Below are 18,912 nucleotides of genomic sequence, written 5' to 3' on the forward strand. Positions count from 1 at the left end.
CAATGGAGACAATGGACAGTGTAAAGGCAACATCTTGACATGCCCCATGCTTATTTAGCACAACATCAGGCACACAGTAGGTGCTCAATAAATGTTTATTTGCTCAGCAGGGTATAGAATCATTGAAGGCTTGGCTCTGGTTTCCAGATTGCAATCTCCTCCATACCCCAGCTGCGTGATTTGGGACAAGATACTCAAACCCTCTTAGTTTTGGTTTCCTCATCTATAGAGTGGAGATAATAGGACCACTTCACAGGGTTCTGAGATCTAAATGAGAAGTAAATGGTAGCCACCGCTAGATAAAAGCAACTTTCACAGAGAAGATTAGGTGAGAGAATATAAAGTATGAAGTATGAATATAGGGCCCAATTGTATAGAGTTCATCTTGCCTTTAAATAATCCTCAAAGCAAAGTCATCACCAGCAGGGAACCTAGACAAAGTGGGAAAGAGGCAGCTTTACCCAAGCCACCCTGCCCTTCTTGCCTCCCTCTTCACCTCCCCCCTAGATGGTTCTACATACTGGAGCATCTGATGGTTAAAAGTGGGGGCAGTGAGAAGGTGCTATGGATCCTGGGCTTCCCCTTGGGAGCAGGGAAAGAGTATCATCTAGTTCTGAGTTTCCCAGCCGGTGGGTTCAAGCACATGAAATATTGATCCCCTCAGCACTCTGGGAATCTAGATGGCATTTAGGGGGTCACCAGGCCCCAGCCAGTTGTCTTAGGCCCCAAGAAATTCAAGTAATTATCCCAGCACACCGTGTGAATATTGTCATCGTCTAAATGTGCCATAACATGAACAGCGTTTGAAATAATTCAATCTGATCCAGATGCCCCAAAAGCACTTAAACCAACGAAACAGGTAAGAGAATTCTGAGGGCTGCCTGGGTGGCTCAGTCAGTTGAGCATCTGACTCTTGATTTTGGCTCAGGTCATGATCTCTTGGCTGTGGAATCGGGCCCTGCATCGGGCCTCACATTGCACATTGGGCCTGCTTGAGATTCTCATTCTCTCTCTCTCTCTCTCCCCACCCCCCTTATGTCCCTCCCTTGCTCTCTCAAAAAAAAAAAAAAAAAAACATGGAATTTTGAGGAGTATCATATAGTGATGAGATTTCAGGGCTGAAAGTGAGTCCTCTTGCCACCCACCCCCAAGCTCTTCTGCTCTCAGCTCTGCAGTTTTCAGGCAAAAGACTAAAAAAGAGAAAAGGGAAAGTGAGCAAAAGTTGGAAGCCTGGGAGCTCCACCAGCCTCAGTCAGACCCCTGATGAGCTCTTGGTCCCCAAGACTCGTGGACAAGCAAGGCCAAGGGAGGTCACTGTGCCTAGGGGACCTCAAGGGGGATTTGATGGAGGAAAGGGCGAGCCAGGCCTGAGCTCTGAATGGTAAGTGGGAGGAATCTGGATGGGCAGAAAGCAAGACAAGCCTGTTCTCATGATGACAGTTACTCTCTCCCTTTATCTGAGTCTGCCTTGAAGGCATAAATGAGACCTTTAGCCCATTTATAGGGCAAGATATTACCTTGTTCCTTCCAGCACTTTGCATGACAGATATTAATTCATGGGGAGGTGGAGAAATCCTGCTGGACTAATAATAGTAATAATAACTGCTTATATTATTGAGCACTTACCATGATCTAGGACCAGTAATGACTTCATTACATTATACTTCAGTTAGCTTTCACAGTAATTCCATAAGATAGGGCCCTCATTGTGCCCATTTTACAGATGAGGAAACCAAGTCTTCTTAGCATAAAAGTGGTAAAATTGGGGTAAGAGCACAGAAGCAAGAGCAAGCATTGGATAAATAGTAAAAAAAAAAAAAAAAAAAAAAAAAAAAAAAAAAAAAAAAAAGGAATTAGCTAAAGAGATATAGGCAACAAAGATGCACAATCCCAAACCCATCTTCTTTCTAGAACCAAGGCAGACAAGATGGGAAATCACGTGTTCTCTCTGCATTAAGAGAAGAGCAGCCCCCAGCAGAAAAGTTTGAGGTTGGCATTTGACAGGCCCATTGACAAAAGCAGATTGAATGCTCACCTGTTACATTTGTGTCCGCAATAATAACTTCATCCACATAGAACTCACTCGTCTCCTGAGACAGAGGGAGGAGGTCAATCTGATGAACCAACACAGAGGATTTTGCCAGAGGCAGCTGGGAATACTCGTGCACACAAGACTCCCAGAGGTCCATGCAAGTGAACTGCCAGCTGAAAAACAAGACCACAGGCGAAATGGACCTCTCTGTGTGCACCTGAGACCCTTTCCTGAAGAACCCAAGTTCACAGACCTGGGGGCCTGGGGACTGTGCAGCCAGGAGAGACACCCTAAGAAGCCCTGCACCCAAACAGTCCTGTGTGCCCCAGGTACAAGCCTCCTGTCCAAGACAGGCTCGGCTCAGCCTGTGATATCACACAAGTGAGACACACTTCAAGGCAATCGTTTGCTCATGACACTCAATGTCAGCATTTTCAAATTACAGTATAATTAGGTATCTTAGGCAGGTATATGTTAGGCTATAACCTCAGAGAAGACTAACATTCCTGGACACACTCAGGTTTAAAACCACTTACAAAACCCGTAAGAGTTATATGGAAAGAACACTGAATCAAGGGATCAAAGATGCATGAGTTTTATTCCAGAGTCTTTGCTTACTCGCTGTACGAATCTTAGTGACTCCCAAATTCTCTGGGTCCCAATTTTTCTCATCTGTAATTTCAAGCAATGGTCTCTGAAATCTCTTCTAGGAGCACCTGGGTGGCTCGGTCAGTTAAGCGTCCGACTCTTGGCTTTGGCTTAGGTCATGATCTCACAGTTTGTGAGCCCCATGTCAGGCTCTGCACTGACTGCTTGGGATTCTCTCTCTCCCTCTCGCCCTCTCTCTCTCTCTGCCACTCCCCTGCCCACTTGCTCTCTCTCTCTCAAAATAAACAAACATATAAAATAAAATAATAAAGTAAAATAAAATCTTATCAAATAAAAATCTCTCTTCCAGATATGTTCTATGATTCTATCCCTATGAAAAGTGTCAGAGCACTTCTAAAACGTATTCTATTCCTAACAATTAACCACTCTTAAACCTCTTAGTCAAATAAAATGAATTTGGAAGCCCTATTTAGTATCTGAGGCCCAAGGGGCACCTGGGTGGCTCATTCAGTTAAGCCTCTGACTACGACTCAAGTCCTGATCTCACTGTTGGTGAGTTCAAGCCCCACACCAGACTCGCTGCTGACAGCACAGAGCCTGGAGCCTGCTTTGGATTCTGTGTCTCCCTCATTCTCTGCCCCTCCACCACAAATGCTCCCTCACTTTCAACAATAAACAAACATTGAAAAAAAAAATTTTTAACATCCAAGGCCTAAATTAAGAGATCGTTAGTACCTCACGTGGACCACTGTCCCCAAGAGAGCTAATGATCCCAGCTGGAAGAATTCCCACCACACCTCCCCACAGATTCACTACCTGTTGGGACTGGTCCCTACGAGACTCCAGTCACAGGTGGCGTTCTTCTTAACAAAGTTTTGAAAGTCAGTTGTGAAAACCACGGTCACCTTCAGGATGTTAGTCGTGTGGCCTCTGTATGCAATGCACAACTATGGACACCAAATAAGCACATGAGTTCTGTTAGTGCAAGAAGTAGCCATTCAAGCAATGAGTAATGAAGGGAGTCCACCTCCCTAGAAGCCTGCCTCGTGTGGTGAGAGAGCCATCCCAGGTCCTCTACTCCCGAAGTTTACTAGTCTCACTAAAAAAAGACATAATCAGAATAAATTGTTATTTACTCCACAGAGAGTTATTAAATGCCTACCACTGGGCTAGGAAGTTCGGATTTTAGAGTATCTCTATGAGAAAAACCCCTATTCTGACCAGTTACCTATGCAACCTTGAGCAAGTCACTTACCCTCTCTGAGCTTCAGTTCCTTAACTCTAACTCACTGGCATCCTTGGTTTCTGAGTTCAATAAAATTGCCCCGGGGAGACTTTATAGCAAGATTTTTCCACTGTTGATCTTTTGGACTGGATAATTCCTTTCTGTGAGGGGGCTGTCCTGTGCACTGTGGGATGTTTAGTGACATCCCTAGAAACTAGCCACTGCATGCCAGTAGCACTTCCCCAGGTGTGACAACCAAAAATGTCTCCATAATTGCCAGCCTTTCCCAAGGAGGTAAAATTGCCCCTTTGGGAGCCTCTACTGTAGAGGAGAAGCCAAAAGATGCCCATCTAGTCCCAGCTCCCACTGAAACTGATCAGAGATGGAGTTTCATTTTATTTATTTTGAGAGAGAACATGTGTGCAATTGGGAGAGGAGCAGAGAAAGAGGGGAGAGAGAGAATCCCAAGCAGGCTCTGCACTGTCAGCACAGAGCCTGACATGGGTCTCGAACCCATGGACCACGAGATCATGACCTGAGCCGAAATCAAGAGTCAGACTCAACTGACCCAGCCGCCCAGGTGCCTCTCGGAGATGGAATTTTGATGAGTATTGGAGAATGATATGATTTCAGGGATGAAAGAGAATCCTCTTGCCACCCACCCCCAAGTACTGCCATGAGTTCAGCCACCCCCTTGGGCTCACTCAGGGGCCCAAAGAGCAAACAAGCTGCACTCTTTCATGAAAGATGGCAGCGTTTGACACAAGGGATTGAAGTTATTCAAGAAGTGTGCTGGTCAATCCATCAGTAAACAAAATAACTATAAATAACAGTAACTAGCATTAACTAGGTCCTAACCACTGCACACAGTGGTAGATTATATCATGCAATCTTCAACACAATTCTAGACCCTACCACTACCCATTTTACAGAGGAGTAAACTAAAACAAGACGCTGAGGACATATAGGGGGGTAGAGTCAAAACTCAAAACCAGATAGTCTGGAGGTGTCTGCGTGGCTCAGTTGGTTAAGTGTCCAACTTCAGCTCAGGTCATGATCTCATGGTTTGTGGATTCCAGCCCCACATCAGGCTCTGTACTGACAGCTCAGAGCCTGGAGCCTGCTAAGGATTCTGTGTCATCTCCTCTCTCTGCCCCTCCCCTACTCGCATTCTGTCTCTCTCTCTTTCTCTCTCAAAAATAAACATTTTAAATTAAATATAAAAATTTAATTAATAAATTAAATCAAATTAATTAAATAAAAATTAAATTAATATTTAAATAAAAATTATTTAGTATTTAAATAAAATTTAACATTTAATTTAATTTAATATTTAAATATTTAAATAAAAATTAAAAAATTATAAAATAAAACAAAAATAGTTTGACTACAGAGTCTGCACTCCCGCCTAGTGAGCAAAGAAAATACTGGAGCTTATAAAAACGTCCATAGGTCTCACAGCTAAGACAAAGGCATCTAACTAATAAGAACCAGAAGTATCTGTTCACCACTTGAAAAAGCAGCTAAGAAACCTGGAACCTCATCCCAAAATGCCTTGGGCAAATCATGGCAATCACTCTTTCATGCTCCTGCTTCACCAATCTCAATGCCAGAGAATAATGCCAACCCCTCCCTACCCACTTCACCTGGCACCCTGATGGCTGCTACTTACGTGTGTGTACCGATCTAGCCAGTAGCCCTTCTGGGCAGCCGGGGGTGTTAGGACAAGGTGTCGAGGCTGGTGGAGGCTGAATCTCCCACAGTAGGGCTCTGTCGCACTGGTGAGGTCCCCCTCAAAGCTGGAACCTTCTGGACCTGGATGCAGATAAAATAGGAAGACAGGCATAAATGTTGAATAAGACAGCTTCTTGACATGTGTAGAGGAATTGGGTTATGAGTGCACCATGACAGCAGCCCTTCAGCCCTCGGGTGAACTGGGCCAGGCTTGGGCTTAAAGGCTCCTGCTGTTAAGAACCCCTTTCTGCCTGCCACAGAGCATCAAACATCTATTACCATTTTCTGTATGTACCATGACATGAAAAACTGTTGAGAAGCAAAGAGACAAGGAATGCTGACTGGAATTTAGTTCACCTTAGCATTTTAAAAACATGCTCTCACATTTTTAGAATTTGCTAAGACGACTATTTCACGTAACAACTTCTTTATTGGGATACAATTTGGGGTGCCTGGGTGGTTCAGTCAGTTAAGCATCTGACTGTTTCAGCTCGGATCATGACCTCATTGTTTTGTGAGTTCGAGCCCCATGTTGGGCTCTGCGCTGACAGTGTGGAGCCTGCTTGGGATTCTTTCTCTCGCTCCATCTCTGGCCCTTCCCTGTTCACACTGTCTGTGTCTCTCTCAAAAATAAACAAAAAATTTTTTTGAATTAAATAAGATATGCCGTTTTAGGGATTTTGTTCCCGCATGCGTGGTTTGCCTTCCCCCACCGTATGGAATGGGTAGTACTGAGCTCCACCTGACAGCTCACCGCGAATGCCTTCTCTTTCTCTGGCACCCACACCAAGGAGCTTCCTCCCACGTGTGTAATCACTCTCTTGGCCACTCAGGGTCCAAATCCACTTTCCATATCTTTTCTTGACTCTGGTGGCAGGAAATGAAGATTGTTCCCATTTTACAGAATAAAAAGAGAAGACCACGGTAGAGAAGAGGATCTGCATTTGTCAAGCCAAGGACAGCGCATACCTTGTTCAAATCCAAGCCAGAGTAGGATGTTGGCCGAAAGGGGTTCCAGTTGGCATTTGACTGCAAGTAACTTCTCAATAGCTACTTGAATCTGTTTAAAAAAAAAAAACTATCAAGGGGTGCCTAGGTGGCTTAGTTGGTTAAGCATCCGACTTTGGCTCCGGTCATGAACTCACGGTTTGTGAGTTCAAGCCCCATGCCAGGTTCTGTGCTGACAGCTCAGAGCCTGGAGCCTGCTTCGGATTCTGTGTCTCCCCCTCTTTCTGCCCCTCCCCCACTCATGCTCTGCCTCTCTCAAAAATAAGTAAACATTAAAAAAAAATTTTTTTAAACTGTCAAGAGTTTATACAGTGGGGATAAAGACACCCACCCCCAGTTCCCCCACCTGTCATTATTGAAAGAAGTTTCCCACCTGATGGGCTGTGGCATTTTCAGGGACTGGCTGGCTAAAGACATTGTCCCACGTAAGGAAGAAGTTCCTTCTGCCAGACAGAGTCAGCATCTAAAATGTCAAGAGTGACAAGACTGAATGACATATGCTAATCAAGCCAGAGAAACTCAGGATATATCTCCTCCGCTTGCTATCTCCTTTTATTTATAATTTCAATTTTGTCTAAACTCACTATCACCTAGAGATATCTAGGGATCAAGTGTCATCACCGAATGGAAACGTTCCCATGTCTATCCCCCTGTTCATCCATTCCCCTTCTTTTCTGTAGGGTGCCAGACTTAAATGTTCCCACTGAATGGCCTCCTTTCAGCCCTTCTCACCCATCACTCTTTCCAGGGGGTGGCCTGGTGGGCAAGAGCAGCCACATGGCACACCACACTCTCTCAGACGCTTATTCAGTCTCTGCTTTGCTGCTAGTGTGTTCCCTGACAGGCACGTTATACTTTTATTATGAAGTAAAATCTATCCTCTTATATCACTTGCTCTTTTCTACTTCACTCTGTGGTTATTTGTGTACATGTTTTACTATTAGACTGTAAGCTTCAAAAGCAGAGTCCATATTGACTCATCTTTGTACACCAAAAAGTGAATTGAAAGTACACTGAGGTAGTTCAACAAAAATATGGGGCACATCTGAGAGACCCGAAAACCTTGACCTTTGCAAAGTCGATGTAGAAAACACCATCTTTTCCTATGGGTAAATAGGGCCTGAATCTGTAAAAGCAATGGGATCTTGTGTGTGTACACATATGTGCATGCCTACACAAGTGTGTATGTTGGGAGGACCGTATCTCTACACTGGGGAAAACATTTCCAAAAGAGGACTTACCTGGAAACTTGACCATGAGTAAAGTTATATTCATAATAAGACTTTGCATTTTCTTCTTAGATGTCTTCACAACCCCTATTGGATAGATATCCTATCTCATGGGGAGCAGAGTTATCATTACATCTCAAGTCTCCTGGCTCCCAGCTAGTGATCCTTCCACTAGACAAGACTATGCTCCTTCCAGAGTTCAGCCCGACTCTAACCCCACAGGACAAGGAAGAGACACAAACCTGGATTTCCGGAAGTCTCTGGGCACGGATTCGGATCTGATGCTTCTCCCGGAGGTAAGTGCTGACCACAGCGGGGTTCAGCCAGGTGTTGTGGATCTGGACACCAATTTTCATTCCCCTGCTGGGGACTCTCCCAGAATGCTCTGCTTCCAGGTAGTACCTGGTGCCACCAACCAGCTCTAATTTGGGAGTCTTCCGCTGCCAGGTCCCTTCATTCCCATGATGCTCCCAGGCATCAAACCAGTCAGCAGTGCCCATGCTGATGGAGGCCACTTTCACCTGTGGCCCAATAAGCATGTCACTATCAGAACTATGAAGCTTATGAGCATTTTTTTTCTCAATTAGCAAATGTCTGGACAGCTACGAATAGGGTCTTTGGAATTGTCTGCGTTTCCAACAAGTTAGCTCAGTCACACTGATGTCTGTGGTTGTATACGATCCTCCACTCCCCCCTCTGTCTCTCTATCAAACTGTATTCAGATGAGGCTGGATGGGCCATGTATAGAGCAGAGAGAGCCAACCTGAAAACCTGGCTTTACATGATGCTATGGACAAAATAGTTCTAAGCCATTTGAGAAACCTAGAAGGACTTGACCACATCAGAATCTACTATGTTTCTCTAGCCAATCAGCAAAGCAATTTCATAGAAGCATGTTAATAATTTAAGGGGGAAATGTGGTTCTTTGTCAATGGCACTATTGAATTTTGGCTTTTTGTTAGAAGCAGTTTTTGAGAGAGAGAGAAAGCAAGCATGAGCAGAGGAGGGGCAGACGGAGGGAAGGAGGGAGAGAGAGGGAAGGAGGGAGAGAGAGAGAAGGAGAGAGAAAGAGAGAGAGAGAGGGAGGGAGGGAGAGGGAATCTTTTAAGTGGCTCCATGCCCAGTGCAGAGCCCAACACAGGGCTCGATCTCACGAACTGTGAGATCATGACCTGAGCTGAAATCAAGAGTTGGACACAGCCGACTCAGCCACCCAGGCACCCGAAGCACTTTTTCTTATTCTTCAAAGCTGATCAGGGAATTCCTAAATAAGACTGGCTACATCTCTACCCAAAAATCAGTGCAAAAGGCACAAGTTTTAGAATCAAACAGATAGGAGTTTGAGCCCTAAATATGCCTCTTATGACCCAAGTGACCCTGGATTGGCCACTTCCAAACCTCAATTTCCTTATCTGGAAAATGGAGATAAATATACTCAGCTCACAGAGATGCTGTAAAGATTAGAGACAAGGTATATAAAATGCAGCTTAATGCCTGGCTTCGAGTAAGTGCTTAATGAATGTGCCAACACATTCAACCAAATTCATTTTCAACAATTAAAATCATATCAATTAGGTCTCAATTTTTTTAAATTAACAAAAAATAAGCCCATTCCCTCCACAAAACAAAACATTAAAATCCCTGGTTGCTTAGTAGCATGTTACAACTATTAGTAGAATATGAGAGCTTTAGTATTTTTTTTTTAAGAATGAAAGACTGGGGACAAGAAAAAGGAAAGTAAGAGGAAGGTGAATACCTTGGTCCTTGGGTCCTCTGACTGACTGAGGTACAGGGAAGCTTGATCATCAGCCTGGACCCAGAAAGTGTAATTATTGGTCTCTGGAGCCACAAAGAATCCACTGAGCCGTGCTCTGGAAAGCAGAGAAACACAGAGAAGTGAGAGCAACCAATGCCTGAATCACTGACCCGACAAGTGGGTGCCCTTGTACGTTATTTTTCTTTATGGCGATGAGGAAGAAACACGGGACTCTTGTGCCACAGGAGTGGCCAGAGTACTCTGTAAACAGCTATTCCTGTGGCACCTGCTAATCATTCTCTCAACACATCTCTTCGCAGTGGCCATGACTACCTTCACAGTCATGTACCTTTGGGAAAGTTGCAGCCGCAGCACGGGACTGTCTGGAGGCTTAGCATTTACTAAAAGCTAGTGGATTGTAGGGGCTCAATCAATAGAAATATTATTCTTATTATTAGAAATAAAGAGATCACCAATAAGAATTTGCTCTGACTTGTTCCAGAACCTTGGTTTCTTGTCTCCTACTCCAACATATCATACTTCATGAGGTATATTAGATCACTCCTCTGGCTAAAGTCAGTTATTAGCTGCATCACATGTGTGCATATGCATAGCTGTAAGTGGCAATCACAAATTATCAAATGTGTTTCCTGTTGAATAATCTTACTTGACTTGTGGACAACACTTTGCAGTTCTTTATGAAGGGGGTAAAGTGATAGGCTTAAAATAACCCCAAATAATGTTAAGAAAAGCTTCTATTTTATCTCCCTCATGGTGGACATCAAGGTCATAGAAGCAGGTGTTTATGTGAGGTTTCACAGACTGGTGGCTCTCTTTAAAATATATTCCTATGGGTGAAGAAGGATATGTGCATAATGAAGCATGGGAGACTTGTGGAGAAATCACAAGACTTGAAATCAGAAAAAATCAGAGCTTAGTTCTGCTACTTGATAATTGTATATAATATTAGATAATTTTCTAACATTAGGAAAGCACTTTACCTACCAAGGACTATAGTTCCTCATCTGCAAACTAGACCTATAAATACATCTTCAGTTGTGGCATCGCATGAACTAACTTGTCTTCAAAGGCCTAGAGCATAGTAGTAAGTCAATATATATCAGTTGAACTGAATAAGATCAGGAGACACACTGGATACACTGAGGAATGTCAGGACATGTTGTCTTGCCTTGCTCTGTTGGCTGAATGTGCACATGACAAGGCTAGTCATTCCTCAAGATAATGACCTTGCTCTCAACCTTCTATTCTTGGTGTTGTTAATGTTTGTTTATTTTTGAGAGAGAGAGAGAGAGAGAGAGACAAAGATAGAGACAGAGCATAAGCAGGAAAGGGGCAGAGAGAGAAAGGGAGACAGAATCTGAAGCAGGCTCCAGGCTCTGAGCTGTCAGCATGGAGCCCGATGCAGGACTCAAACTTACAAGCCGTGAGATCATGACCTGAGCCAAAGTCGGACGCTTAACCGACTGAGCCACCCAGGTGCCCCTCGACCTTCTAAACCTCTTTGAACACAATGTTGTGTTTAATGTAGGTTATCAGTAAATAATTTTTAATTGTTTGAAGGTCTACTAATTAAATGTTATCTCACAAAAAGAGGGCAGATTTGCTCTGAGTTTACCAGAAACCTCAATACCTACAGAGAGTATTTTTCTAATTAAATATTATGGCCCACAGAGAAAAGTCCACTAAATGTGTCAACAATTCCAAATTAACAGACATAACCTACAACTTCGAAGAAGGTTGCAGGCAATTTTATGAAACATAAATGTTTAATGTTTAAGATAAACTCGTGACCTTAGTAGTAGAGACAGATACGGCTAAGTAATGATCAAACTATCTCAATAAATACCAAGAATATTTTCTGAAAATCATTTTGAAAATAACTGCTTTAAAGGTCCATAAATATAATAATTTATCAATTAATTAATATGCCAATTTTTTTAAATTTTTGAATTGTAAAGAAATGAAGGACAAAGAGAATGGAAAGAGTTACTCTGATTTGTGGCTCCTCCAAATGGCAGTTAAAGAGACACTCCATGCAGGAGGTACATACAGTCAAATGTTCTTTTGTATTTTGAGGTGGTCTCTCTCCTTAACACTCCCCCACACACTGAATATAGCTGAAAGGTTTTCCTTTGAACATTATTGATGATTCTCAGAAACCATGATAAAGATGTATCATTGCATGCCACAAGGGACCACAACAATTGCCACTTTAAAACTATGCATTGGTGGTTAAATACCCAGTTAGTAAGGCTTCTGGGACAAGAGACTATTCTGTTCACAGATTTTCTTCCCTACTTGGCTTCTTCAAGGTCTGAGATTCCCTGAACAGGGAACAAAGTCTTTCATTCCACAACTGAGTTGAAATTTAAAATGGCCAAATCCTTGGAGGAAGGCACAGAATGGCTGGAATTCCCATTCAGGGGTCATGACCAACCTCTTTGAGAGGAGGTTTGGAAAGAGAAGAAATCCATCACACTGTCAAGGATCCATCCCTCTATGTACACTGAGAGTACACTAAGGAAACAGTGTGTCTAAGCAATTCTCAACTTTTTATATTTTTAAGACCACTTTAGGAAACTACACATTTCAGCCAGGTCCTCAAAGTGATTAAAAATATTCACAGCAACACTAACAGGAATACCATAATCACACTGCCGTCACTGCTACAGAAAACAATGCCCATAATAGCTTCCCCTGCTATTCACCAGCCACTGGGTTGACCTTTGGCACTGAGTAGTTGTTCCAGCAGACATGCTTGCTTTCTAGCCTTTGCTCCCTCATATGACCAGAAAGCATATGCTTGCTTCTTTCTTTGGCATCAGCCAGATGTTGGTTTCATGTCTTAGCCACGTACCTACAGCAAGTTTTACAGTGCTCTCATCCAAGTACCCTGGCTTACCCAGATTAATGTTCCAATTACTAGTCATATCCAAAGCAGACTATAAACTGACTTGCAGAAAATATAAATTTTACCTAATGATCAAAATTCAGCATGTACCTAAAAAGGCTTGTGCTATACCAGCATGACCAACACTAGTTGAGAATATTGATCAAACTGTTGTTGAGTTGGTGGGTGTTAGAGTTTTTCCCCTGGAAACCTCATTGCTTACCTATCTCCTGGTCTCACCTAGGTTAGTAAAGACACTTTTGATATAAACTCCCACTTTTCCTACAGCATACCTGAAGGGTTGCCCTTCTTTTGACCAAAATCCAAATGGAGAACTGGCATTAGGGACAATCTGCCACCAGTACCCAGAAGTGGCTGCAGTCAGATCCAAGCCCTCAGCAGCATCTCCAACTTCAAAAAGCAGCCCTCGATTGCCTGTAAGACAAGTATACCTCAGAAACATCAGAGGACCTTCATCCTCCATTTGGGGAAATACTTTACCTCAGATAACACAGTGAAGATGATCCAGCTACTATCTACAGAGGTGAGTCAACTGAGACCCAGATGTTGCAGTCATGTGAGAGGTTCTATAGATAACACAAATGTTCCAGAAAACAGAAAATATTGCTTGGTGTAGGATTTAGCCTCTTGGAAAGATACACTTGATAAAAAGCAATGATAAAAAAAAATATTGGGAAATATTTTCAAGGGACCAGAGACAAGTAGGGAGTCTTTTCTAACGAGAGTGTCAGGGAACGAGAAACCAGTCCTGTGGAGAATTGACAGAGCGAACAAATGCTGTGATGGAGTACAGAAGGACAACATGAACTTGGGCTCTGATTTATCTTGTTCAGGAGAGAGTTGCAGTATTTTAAGGTCTAGTTCAACCTGGGAACACTATTCCCTACAACCCTTTGTTCCCAGAAAATTGGCAATCTTTAAATTTTTTCATGTAACGGCCCCAATTTGTGGACTCACACATGGAACAAATTACGTGCCGTACAGCTATGATGTGATATTTTTAATGATATTTTACTTACTAATTTGTGTTTTATATTAAGCAAACTCTGACACCAGAGGTACACGTACAATCAATATTGCATACTAACTTGGACTGCGGGTGCCACTATGGAATCATACATGTGTGGATTCAGATTCCAGCTTTGCCACTTACTAGACCTGTGGCTTTGAGCAAGCAAACTGCTTAATGCCTTCATTCTCTGAGCATCAAAATGGGGTCAATAATAGAGATAACACACTAAAGACTAAGGGAGATTGAGTTATACATTAATTGTATCTCAATAAACCTGGGGGGAGGGGGAATGAGTGAATTTGACAATTCTGGCGAAAAAAAAAAAAGACTTAGGGAGTCTAAAGTATATACACAAAGAACCTGAAATATGGTAAGTTTTCAATAAAAGATAGCTGTGGTAATTATTATTATTTTAAACTACTACTGTTGTTCCCTGTTAAATCCAACAAAAAAAGGAAATAGAAAAGGAACAAGCAGAAAAATAAGAGCGTATTTAATCTACTACTTGGATTTGTGGATAACTGTTGTGATGTCTGCCCTGTGCATGGAAAGATGTTCTGGGCAACCCTGGCCTCCACTCAGGAGACCAGCTGCACCACCACCACCATCTTGGCTGTAACAGCCAGTTGTTGCCAAATGTGCCCTGGGGACCATTGAGAACCACTGCTTTACGCAGTAATTTGCCCTACTTTCATAGAAGAAACTTCAAAAGGTCTTCATAAAGGACGTTAACTCCCAAGAACAGCTGCATTCAGCTAATTATCCTACCACTACCCAAGCAGCTAAAGCACTGAAGGAGGGGAGAGCTCTCTATTTCCTGACAGGAAACACACATTCTCTCCAGCACTTGCTTCAGTAGTTTTGTTCCCTTGGATGGGAGCTCTCCTTGAGTAAAAACTGCAGATCTGGGACCTGAAGAATGCTCAAGCCAAAGCTTTTGCATGCATTTTCACACTCGAATGGCCTTTCTTTAGAAAGGTTTCTCCCCCTGCTGGGTTACTTTCCCTGTACGTGCCAAACTTCTGGAATTGAGCTCACTGTCTGTGGTTTCACCATGAAGTCAGCCCCTTATGGGGCAGGTAAGGAATAGAGACGTGCAGCCTGTGGTTCCAGGCTACATAACACACCAACCACCCTTAGTCCCTAACTACGCCTGAGCTTGCAGTTCTAACGCTCACCAGAAAAGTGTTCCAATGGTGCGCTTTTAAGCTGCAGCCCTGATGCAGAAGCTTTACACAGAAAGGAACAAGTAGAACCTGCCACCTTGCCTCCCCCATTTCTGCCCACTTCAGGCATAAACTTGAGGCAAAGGCATGATACATCACTACTTTTCAAAGAAGCAGACAGTCACCCACAGGGAAGAAGAAACAGCATTTAAATGCACCCCACTCTGCCCCACTCCCTGGCCTTGTCTAGTGCTGCTGTTATGGGCACAGGAGAGGACACTCTAATGCTCTGGTCTTCTTAGCCAATGGGCTCACAGCTGACCACAGTATGGAGCGAGGCAGCTTTGGGGTTTCCACCAGTAGCTACAGCAATGTCTTGATTGCAGTTATATTTTTTCTTTTTTAATTTTTTTAACATTTATTTACTTTTGAGAGACAGAGCATGAGTGGAGGATGGGCAGAGAGAGAGGGAGACACAAAATCCAAAGCAGGCTCCAGGCTCTGAGCTGTCAACACAGAGCCTGACATGGGGCTCGAACTCATGGACCGAACCATGAGATTATGACCTGAGCTGAAGTTGGATGTTTAACCAACTGAACCACCCAGGTGCCCCTTTTGCAGTTATACTTTATGCATCAGGTCTCCCCTGAACCCCACTGGCCATTTGGTTGGGGCCAGAAGTGCAGGGTCACTAAACATCGGAACAAAGCCAAGAAGCTCTCTGAAAGGAAAGTCCTCACAGTGGTATCACAGGCCCAGAGCTCACTGAGCTAACCAGTCAAACAGCTGAGAAAGCAAACACTTATTTCCACTTCCCGGCCCCTCCTGGTGGTAACTAGAGGCCATTGTACAACGTCCTTACCTGCCTGAGGAGCAGTGAGTCTTGCACCTTTTCCTGGAGCCCTAGTGGTGCACTCAATCTTCCTGGGAGACACATGTCTAATATCACACGGAATGCCTGGGGAGAATTTTTTTAATTAGATAAATGGAGAGAGAGAGAGAGGTATATAGGTGTGAGGCAGGACAACATGACCATCCTGAAGTAGACAGGCTCCTATTCTAAGGTAATGAACTGGATGTGAGTAACATAGCAAAAGTTGTCCACACCAACTGAAGGAGGCCAGAAAAGGGAGAGTGTAAGGCAACGGGGCATAGGGCAGCTTCCAGTAATTAGAAAGAAAACAAGGCAATGCAGTGCCATTCACTGAGAATGCACAAGCCTCGGCTGAGTGTGGGAGAGTAAAGGTGACGTGAGATTGTGAGGATGTTTTCCTGCATCCTTGGTGTCACCAGCCAGAAGAGCCTCCCACCTGGCAGAATAAAAGGTTCTAGATGGGTACCACAAAAGGATTTCCCAAGATGGAATTCCAGAAGAATTTGCATAGCAAATGCCTGCCCAATCCAGTTTATCAAGAGGACTAAGGAGAAGGGTGGGGAGAGGGGTGGTCTTTTCAGTAGAAGTGGACCTTTCTGAAGACACAGCTCTACCTTTCCCTTCTCTTCATTCCCAGGATGAGGACACCCAAGAGAATTACCCATGAATTTTTTTAATTTTTATTTTTTATTTAAATCCAACTTAGTTAACATATAGTGTAATAATGATTTCAGGAATAGAATTTAGTGATTCATCACTTACTTATAATACCCAGTGCTCATCCCAACAAGCGTCTTCCTTAATGCCCATCGCCCATTTAGCCCATTCCCCCACCCTCCACCCCTCCAGCAACGCTCAGTTTGTTCTGTATTTAAGAGTCTCTTATGGTTTGTCTCCTTCTCTGTTTTTATCATATTTTTCTTTCCTTCCCCAATGTTCATCTGTTTTGTTTCTTAAATTACACTTATGAGTGAAATCATATGACATTTGTCCTTCTCTGACTTGTTTCACTTAGCATAATACCCTCCAGTTCCATGCACGTTGTTGCAAATGGCAGGATTTCATTATTTTTCATTGCCAAGTAATATTCCATGGTGTGTGTGTATTTATATACAACATCTTCTTTATCCACTCATCAGTCTATGGACATTTGACTTTCTTCCATAACTTGGCTATTGTTGATAGTGCTGCTATAAACATTGGGGTGCATTGCCCCTATGAATCAGCATTTTTGTATCCTTTGGATAAATACCTAGTAATGCAATTGCTGGGTCGTAGGGTAGTTTTATTTTTAATTTTTTTGAGGAACCTCTATACTGTTTTCCAGAGTGGCTGCACCAGTTTGGGAATTGCTGTAAATTAGGAGTATGTCCATAAACTGTCCCTACAGGACTACAATCCCACCTAGTCTCAAACAAACAGATAAAATACCTTAGGGCAGGATGGCGTAATGAGTCAGAAGAGGCAAAAATTTCTTCTCCCCACTCACTGCATGCCATAAGAGACACATAATCTCCTACAGCATTTAAACTATGAACTATTTTCAGCCATTCTAACTTAGTTACCTGCAATGGTAACCCGGGCAGGATTGTCAAAGAAGTCTCCCATAATTATAATGTCTGTTTTTCCCCCAAGGCTCCCAGATTCTGGAAACACAGATAGTATTTCTGCAAAAGAAAAAAAAAAGTAAGCTTCTGAACATAGAATATAGAATGTGACCCAGATAATATAATAATAGAAGGCTATCACTAATGTATTCCTTACTTTCACTTTCTAAGACCAGCAATAGTTGGAATTTTTTCTAGTAATAGTCACTTAAAATGCATATAATAAGGACTTACCTATAACAATATGTATAATACATATAATACAGGATCAATATTTCAAAGGAAGGGGAGATGCAGTCACTCATGCTAATAGCAGAAATCCTTACATACCATGATGCTTTCTTAGGAAACCTGTCACCAGATCTCAAGTATTCAATTTACAAGTCACAGAACAGTAGGTTTTATGTTATGGAGGAATCAGCTTTGGATGCACCAGGCCAAGCCTTGGTTCACCTGTTTGAGTTTGCAGTTTGCTCTAAGCAAGAGAATGAATTGCACCATCTTCAGGAGCCTTGCCCTCCTTCCATCCCACATGCTCTTCTCCCTGTGTACACTCACCACCTCAAACATGTTTTTCCATGCTGCCTCCTGACTGCTTCAAAATCCCACTGTCATATGCCACATATCCCCCAGAATGTAAGATTTTCTGGTCCTTTCCTCTCCTATGATCCAAACTTGACCATTCTAAGTTCTATTCCCTCAAGGGGAAACAGGAGTTGTCTTCTCCAACAAACTGAAGACACAAAGAAGCTAATTATGAATGGTTATGGGTTTTATCGGGGCATTTCTTATATAAGCTCCTGCCTATGAAATAGTATAATTATGACATGCTGGGCTAGCACAATTAGAGAGAGTACATGAAAGTGCAGAGGGGAGGATTAGGAATAGAGCTAGGGTCTATGGAATAGAAAGAAATTTCTAGAAATGATTCCTGAGCTGAATCTTAAAGTGTGAATTAAAACTGGCCAAGTGAAGGAAAGAAATAAGGCAAAGGATGTTTAAATAAACGATAGCCTCTGTGGAGAGAGGCTTCATTTAAGGTCCATTTCCGTGTTGCTAGAATGGGAAAGACAGAACAGGAGAAGCAGATGAGGAAGAGACCAGAGGCTGGTACCATTTCCTATTGAGAGTGGGAAGCCTTTAGAGGGTGGTAAGGGAGAGGCATCAGATGTGTGGTGTAGAGAATGGTGGTGGTGATGTAGAACATGGATCTTTAGGGGACAGAGAACAGATCGGGGCACCTTGGAACCATTGTGGCATGCCAGGCAAAAGATGATGGGATTCTAAACTGAGGTAGTGATTGTAGAGATAGAATGGATACATCATATTTAAGAAATTGATAAGGGGTCTAATTGCAATAAGTAATCTAAAACCTTATCAAGAAATGGATGGGAGGTAAAACCAGCAGAAACTGGTGACTGAGTGGATTAGAGAAGAGAGAGGGGAGGAAAATCGCAGATGAATCCCAAGACTCTTGCTCATTTACTTCTTTCAACAGCTTTTGGAGTTAGAAGGACAAACACCACTTTGTCCACTTTATAGATATTTAATTACAGCTCAGAAAGCTAAATGACTTAACCAAAATCATCAAGTAAACAAATGAATGCCAGCCCTTGGGGAGCTCAGCCCAGTGTCCTTTATAATTGTCCATATTCCCTCTCCCATAGCCTCCTCAGCTATAAGAAAGTTCTAGGGGGCGCCTGGGTAGCTCAGGCGGTTAAGTGTCCA

At 42.9% G+C, this 18,912-nt stretch overlaps 1 protein-coding gene across 3 annotated transcripts in view; it reads right to left on the reverse strand.

The window, feature by feature from the left end:
• Positions 1-18,912, reverse strand: part of PKHD1 (PKHD1 ciliary IPT domain containing fibrocystin/polyductin) — a 475,556-nt gene that overhangs the window by 425,454 nt on the left and 31,190 nt on the right. For all 3 annotated transcript variants that reach the window (XR_005789774.1, XM_040473753.1, XM_040473752.1), the window contains exons 12-21: positions 17,143-17,244; positions 15,566-15,661; positions 12,798-12,939; positions 9,594-9,708; positions 8,080-8,358; positions 6,982-7,071; positions 6,570-6,660; positions 5,539-5,681; positions 3,458-3,588; positions 2,036-2,205 (exon numbers count right to left, since the gene is read on the reverse strand). Coding sequence is in view for 2 of the 3 variants with exons in the window: in XM_040473753.1 (XP_040329687.1) it covers positions 2,036-2,205; positions 3,458-3,588; positions 5,539-5,681; positions 6,570-6,660; positions 6,982-7,071; positions 8,080-8,358; positions 9,594-9,708; positions 12,798-12,939; positions 15,566-15,661; positions 17,143-17,244 (1,359 nt within the window). In the remaining variant the exon portion in view is untranslated. The remainder of the gene's footprint in view (positions 1-2,035; positions 2,206-3,457; positions 3,589-5,538; positions 5,682-6,569; positions 6,661-6,981; positions 7,072-8,079; positions 8,359-9,593; positions 9,709-12,797; positions 12,940-15,565; positions 15,662-17,142; positions 17,245-18,912) is intronic.

The sequence above is a fragment of the Herpailurus yagouaroundi genome, unplaced genomic scaffold (assembly GCF_014898765.1).
Source record: "Herpailurus yagouaroundi ecotype Mexico unplaced genomic scaffold, PumYag 139, whole genome shotgun sequence".
Taxonomy (NCBI): Eukaryota; Metazoa; Chordata; class Mammalia; order Carnivora; family Felidae; genus Herpailurus; species Herpailurus yagouaroundi.